Genomic DNA, 6694 nt, shown 5'->3' with positions numbered 1-6694 from the left:
GGCGGGGCTACACGGTGATTGACAGGTCTCTACCAGAGACGTATACGCCGTCTCTACGTCACTCCTCCTCAGTCCAGATATGGTCACTTCCTGTTCACTGGCTGCAGCAACCTCACCAGATTCACTTTACATTGGTGTCATTAACATATGGTGAATATTTCTGCTTCCTCGTTATGTTTAACTCACATTATTTACCGTACGGGTGCAGGAACACAGTTTTATAATAAATAAATAAAATATAAATGATACTTCCCATGATGCACCATTGGATTCTACTGTAGAACCAAAACTCCTGATCTCAGACCCAAGTAGCTGAAACCTGATTTTCTTTATTCTATATTAAGACTATTTTTGTGCCCTTTGATGATAAAACTAGACGACTATCTTTAAAAGTTTTAAAAGCTGTTTTAGTGCACTTTGTTTGGAAAGAAGCCGCTCGTATCTGAGCTCTAATCTGAAGATGACTGTTGGTGAGATAAAAACAAAGAGTTTCCAGACACAACCAGAGCAGACGAGAGCTTCATGTAAACTGTCTCTCAGTTTATTGGGGGAACTGAGATGAAATGGACTCGTTTACGACATCTTGATTTACCTCAAACACATCATCTCCTGCTCTCTCTTCTTGCAGCTCGGTGGAGTGTTTGATGTTGTTATTGTACGTTAAATGAAATAAAGTTCCTCTCTGATGAGTGTTTATCTCTGCAGGTCTGGGCAGTGACTACCAGTGGCTCGGCCTCAACGACAAGATGTTCGAGAGAGACTTCAGGTGGACGGACGGAAACCCGATGGTGAGACGATTTAAAACATCGGCCTGTGGATGAACCGCGAGCATCTAAAGAAAGCGTTTTATATGAAATAAGGAAGACTAGCTCCACCAGAACCCAAATATCTCAACAAGTACTGGAAGCATTGTGGATGAATCGTCTGACTTTTCAACATTTTAACGTCTCCGATACATTCGTTTATGACCAAAAACCTGCAGAACTGAAGACATTCAATCAGCCTCGGCTGGACTTTTGAGCTAAACTGCTAATTAGCTAATGCTAGCATGCTAACACGCTAAGCTAAGAAGGGGAATATGGTGAACGATACACCTCAGCGTGTTAGCATCTAGACAAGCTCCAGAGCTGAGACGACAGAGTTTGTTGTTTGATAGTCCGATGGGATCAAATTGCATGCTAACATGCTATGCTAACATGGTGAGCATTACACCTGTGAAACCACAGCATGTTAGCATAGAGAGGAGAAATTCCCTCCCCTTCCTGTTAGAAATAAACACATTTGATGATTTTATTGATAAAAATAATACAAATTAAAAACTGGGATGTTTGTAAACAAACAATAGACTAATCATACATTGTAACAGGTTTTTACAGGTAAAGCCTAAAATATTACGTTGATATTGACGTCATTTGTTTAGGAATGTTTAGCAGCAACATTTCATATTCGGCAGGAACTTGTTTTTTGTCCTGATGACACAATTCTCTCACGTTCAGCAGTTGAAGCATGTGATCTGGATTAAGCTGTGGAAACCTGATACTGGAGGGGGGGGGGCTCTGCTGTTGTAACGTGTTATCACTTAGAGGCCCACCCGTACTAGAGGTGACACTTTCTACAGTAGAGAGCATGTTTCTGCAGCATGTCGCTCATATGTTCGTGTTGTATGTAACAGAGAGCTCTGTAGAGGCTTAGAAGAGGTGGACGACTCAGCAGCACCACCGTCTGGTGTCTCTGTGAATTACATCCTGTCACATGTGTGGAGTCTCCTCAGGGGAACCGGCATGGACGGATTGGTTTGAGTTTGTAGAAGAAAAGCCCTAAAAACCTCACGTCATTAGGGGCTTTACCCAAGAGCTCAAAGCTTCATTCAGAGCGAAGCCGTTCAACTTATTATTATTTCTAACTTACAGAAACGTGTTATGGCCTCAATCTGTGTCACACACACGGCGAGCGATGCGGCGCTCAGTTCATTAACTCAGTCCAAGAGTTACAATGTATTGAAAAAAGAACGAAATATTCTGCTTCAGACCATGTGTAGCAGCAATAACAGCTTCATTCACTTATATCACTACAGGAACATAAAGTCATATTTTCCTGTGTTTTAAGGTGTATGACATCATACAATATAACGAGTATATATACTTGTATACTTTGAAATAATATTTATTATTTGGACTTCTCTACCTGCTGTGCAGCCCAGTATTTATCTTTAGGAGTGAAAACACGCTTAACTTAATTTAAATAAAACCAACAACAACAAAAAAAAGCTTATTTTATGCGTTTACTCTTTATGGGCTCGCTCAGGAGATTGACCTTTCACCTACGGCCCTACGTCACTAGATCTACGACATTAAGCCATTTCTTATTTAATCGGCTAATTTACTAAACAAAGCCACATTTACTCCTTTTTCTTTCCAAAAATACTTGCTTTTAGCTCTTATACCCACATGAGCAGAGTCGATGGAGTGGAAATCATCTTGTGTTTCTCAATATGATGAAGTAGAAACCCAGTTTTAACAGAAATGTCCTTGTCGGGATTAAGTAATATCTAAAAGTCAGAGTTTATTTTATGGTGTGTTCTGACAGCAATACGACTACTGGAGGCCGAACCAGCCGGACAGCTTCTTCCAGTCGGGGGAGGACTGTGTGGTGATGATCTGGCACGAGGGAGGACAGTGGAACGACGTGCCGTGTAACTACCACCTCACCTTCACCTGCAAGAAGGGGACAGGTAAGCTCACCTGGAAACACAGAACGTTCGGGTCTGAAACGTTCCTGTTTCTGATATCAGTGCAGCTGTTTTTTGGCTAAAAACGGATAAAACAAGTTCACAATAACTTTATGAGGATATTACTTAAATGGTGTGTTCACAGCTTGTTGCTCTGCCTCCAAGTGTCCATCGAATCAATAAATGGAGGTTCCTCTGTCTGTCTCCTGCCATCAGTCTCATGTGGGCAGCCCCCCGTGGTGAAGGACACCCGAGTGTTTGGTGCCGTGAAGCCTCGCTACGAGATCAACTCTCTGCTCCGCTACCACTGCAAACAGGGCTTCATCCAGAGACGCGCCCCCACCATCCGCTGCCGGTCCAACGGCCAATGGGACGCGCCCAAAGTCACCTGCACCAGCCGTGAGTTGTTGTGGTTCAGAATCACGAGGCTGCTTAAACATCTAGAGACGTTTTCTGACTTTTTAACGCTCTGTTTGTTCTTTTTCGATCCGTCTTCTCAGCCGCGACCTACCACAAGTCATTAACTGTCCGGCACCGCAACAACCGGAGCAACGAGAAACAGAAACGGCACCATAACCACCACGTCCATCACCCCAAGAGTCCGCAGAAACCCGACCCGACCCAAGAGCAGCAGCAGAGTAACAGTTTCTTCCAGAACCACTGGAACCCTTTCCTGAGGGAGAAGAAGCAGCAGACAGAGGATCAGATGAGACACTGATTTGGGGTTTTTGTGGGTTTTTGTAAATCAGCTCAGCGGTGGCAGCCGAACACGTCGGTCCAGAGGCATCGATAGACAGAGAGACGCACTGAACTGTCTATCGATGGCTCCGCAAAGGACTTCAATGTCCCCAAAAGAAATATATTAGGATCTGAACCGTAAAACTTGTGAGAAGTTTAATTTGTTGATCATTTCTCAAGTCTCAACGCCCTAAACAGGAAGAGATTCTAACGTTTAGTTCTACAATATAAAATAGGTCAGTAAACGCCCCTCTGGTGAATCTTAAAACGGGACATCCTGCACAAACCCGCCATCTTTAAATTGTCATTTTAAGTTGCGCTCTGACGTCAGTGGTCCGTAGTCTTTTAACCAAAGGCGGCGTTGTTGTCAACCGACTGGAGGCAGCGATGCACTTCCTGTACCAAGTCTGCCGGAAATTTAAAGAAGACAAAATCAAGCAAACACAAACTTGTTTGACGCACTCGTATAATTTCTCTATGGGCTCTTCTAAATGTTCAGATGTCGTGGATGAAGACAAATTACATAATTTGAGAATCAACTGGAGAAAAAAAGGGGAGGAACAAAAGGCCAGCAGTGGATTTGATGACGTATTTTCCTGTTACAGTTGTTAAAGACATTCGATCACAATGTGTTTTTGGGTGTATTCACATCTGTACTCTCATGTGTTCAAGGATTATCTGACTGCAATCTGATCACCCAAAACCAGGGCTGGGTATCGTTTAAAAAATGGCTCTGCCAGTGCCCTTAAAGGGATACCGATACCAGTACTTCATTCGATACCCATCATGTGAATGGAAGCTATGTGCGTCCCACAGGCCAGCTAATCGCTGCACAGCGCTGTGCAACAATTACAGATAATAACGTTGTCCTGTTAGCTCTGTCAGCACTGTTGCTGTTTCAAAAGTACTGTGTTATTTCTGTCGATACCCAGACCGATGTAATGTAGTGACCTCAACCCAGTCGATCTTATTTTAAAGACATTGCTCCGTAGAGTTACTACAGATCAATAGCTCCACAGGGTGCCTTTCATTTTGGGAACAAACCACCAAAAGACAACATTCACTCCTAGAAGAGCTAGCCCAGTAGTCTTTAGTGTTATTGACAGACTATAAAGAGCATGAAGTCATCATTTTAAATTATTATCATAGCGCATATTTTAATTCGTTGACCTTCGGTTTGTTGCTGCTCATTATGACCCATTGTTTCTGGCTGATTTCCACGTGTAGATTTTTGTACAAAATATTTTAGCTGAGTTATTTCTTTTTTTAAACAAAAGGGAGATTTAAAAGGCGTCACACGGAGCTAAAGAGATTGTTATGAATGTGCGTGTGCTATTAATCATAGGATATATATATTCTAAATACTATATGAAGCCATATGAATTTAACTTATTGTATACTTTAAACATTACGAATGGACTGTGATATTAAATAAAGGTCATTAGAACTGAAGTGGTTCCGTTAATGACGACTCTCCGTGCTGTTTACAGATCTCATCATGTTTGTCTTCAATCCAACGAATTCACCGCCGATTGTTTTAAAGGTTCCATCTTTGAGTTCTGAGACAAAAGCTTTGTTAGATGTTGATCTCTGCCGCAGATCTGGAATCTGTGATTTTAATCCAACAAATAAAGGGAATGTGAAAAATGTGCAACAAGATTTCTTTATGTGACCTTTGTACATTTTACCTTTTTCCTATTCATACATCTTCCTTTTTACATATTGTTCGTCTCCTCCATTCATTGCATCTGTGACACAAGAGCTTATTGTTATGTAATCATCGTTTCTTTCTCCATTTGAGTTACTGTAAAAAAATGTCCATGTTGGTTTCAGTTTCATTTCTCAGCTGTTTGTGCAATTACATCATAACACAACCCGTGTTGTTTGTGTGGTTTTATTTTATACCACTATATTTATACTTTTCTTATTGTCAAACCGTGAAAAGACCAAAACCAACAACACATTCGTTCCTCTCTGACTTCCTGTCTGTGGCTCTCAGCTTCAAGCCCGTTGAAGACGTGAAACTTTAAAGCTGCTCTCATCAATATTCTTTCATTAAAGAAGTATTTTACTGCTGAAAAGATACAACTAGGTGGTAGGAAGGTGCTGGTATTCTGAAGTTTTATTCCCTTCAGCTCAGAAGGTAGAAAACCTGCAACTCCCAGAATGCACTGAGCTTGTTTCTGTGCTATCCTCACATACACTGCCCACATTGTAATGATACAACGCTGCAAAGTTTATATTCATCAATGGATCAATGGTTTGTTGGACTCGTCCGTCCACCAATAATCGTCTTTTTGAATATTATAAAATACGTCACTCTGACTGTTGCTTAGTTACGTAGATGCATTTCATGCGTGTGTCCCCCATGAAGGAGGCTCCTCATTAACTTTCCATCTGTATTATTTTAGTCCTCAGCAACACGAAAAAAAACCAGACAATTCGTGTCCATGTCCACAAAACCAACAGATTACATTTGGTGGAATATGAGTCAACATGAGAAGAAGCACGTCAGCGACACGCCGTCACTCAGGTCCTAAAAACAGCACCGTGTGTGTTTTCTTTGCTGTACTTCAGTTCCAGCACCATGAATGGCCTCGGTGCGTCTGCAAAGGAAAACATTGTATTCCGAGCGGCGCCCCCCCCCCCTCCCGGAAACATTACTGCATCACTCAGGAACTCCACCTGATCCGCTCTGTAGTTCAGCTCCACCCTGAGCTCTGCTGGCTTCTCTTCAGCTGAGCTGCAGCGTGGTTGCTCGTAAGTGGCCGTGATGTATTTTGTGGATAAATGGAGAAGTCAATGAGACGCAGGGTCCAGGTTTATGAACTGTTTTATTGTCCTGTCTTTGAGTCCTAAAGGTTTCCTCTGAACGCTGCAGTCATGAACAAGACGAGCCAAGTCGGTCAGATTATACATCAAATAAAAGGCAACAGATGTGACGTTTCTTTAGATTTCTAAGGAATAGTTTGACATTTTGGGAAATTAAGTGTTATACGCTTAATATGCAGCTTGAGCGAGCAGGCGGTCAGCTTAGCTTAGCTTAGCATAAAGACTGGAAGCAGGGGGAAACAGCTAGCCTAACATTTGAAATAAAACAAACATTGATTAACATGTTACATAGTTTCTTTAATCTGTAAAACAACTGAGTTACTTTAGAGCTGATTGTTTGTGGATTTAGTTTAAAAGAGCTAAGCTAGCTGTGTCTTTATGCTAAGCTAAGCTAAT

The 6694-nt window shown here is 41.9% G+C and overlaps 1 protein-coding gene across 1 annotated transcript; it reads left to right on the top strand.

Annotated features, from left to right (window-relative positions):
* Positions 1 to 87: 87 nt before the first annotated feature.
* LOC116400293 (neurocan core protein-like) lies at positions 88 to 5342 on the top strand. The gene is made up of 4 exons (XM_031878072.1): positions 88 to 788; positions 2587 to 2731; positions 2945 to 3127; positions 3229 to 5342. Exons 1-4 carry the CDS (start codon positions 747 to 749, stop codon positions 3444 to 3446), a joined length of 588 nt encoding a protein of 195 aa, XP_031733932.1. The 5' UTR covers positions 88 to 746; the 3' UTR covers positions 3447 to 5342.
* Positions 5343 to 6694: the final 1352 nt, after the last annotated feature.

This window comes from Anarrhichthys ocellatus, unplaced genomic scaffold (assembly GCF_004355925.1).
Source record: "Anarrhichthys ocellatus isolate YVR2014 unplaced genomic scaffold, GSC_Weel_1.0 scaffold160, whole genome shotgun sequence".
NCBI classification, from domain to species: Eukaryota; Metazoa; Chordata; class Actinopteri; order Perciformes; family Anarhichadidae; genus Anarrhichthys; species Anarrhichthys ocellatus.
The sequence above is the reverse complement of the archived record's forward strand: the minus strand, read 5'-3'. Positions and strand labels throughout refer to the sequence as shown.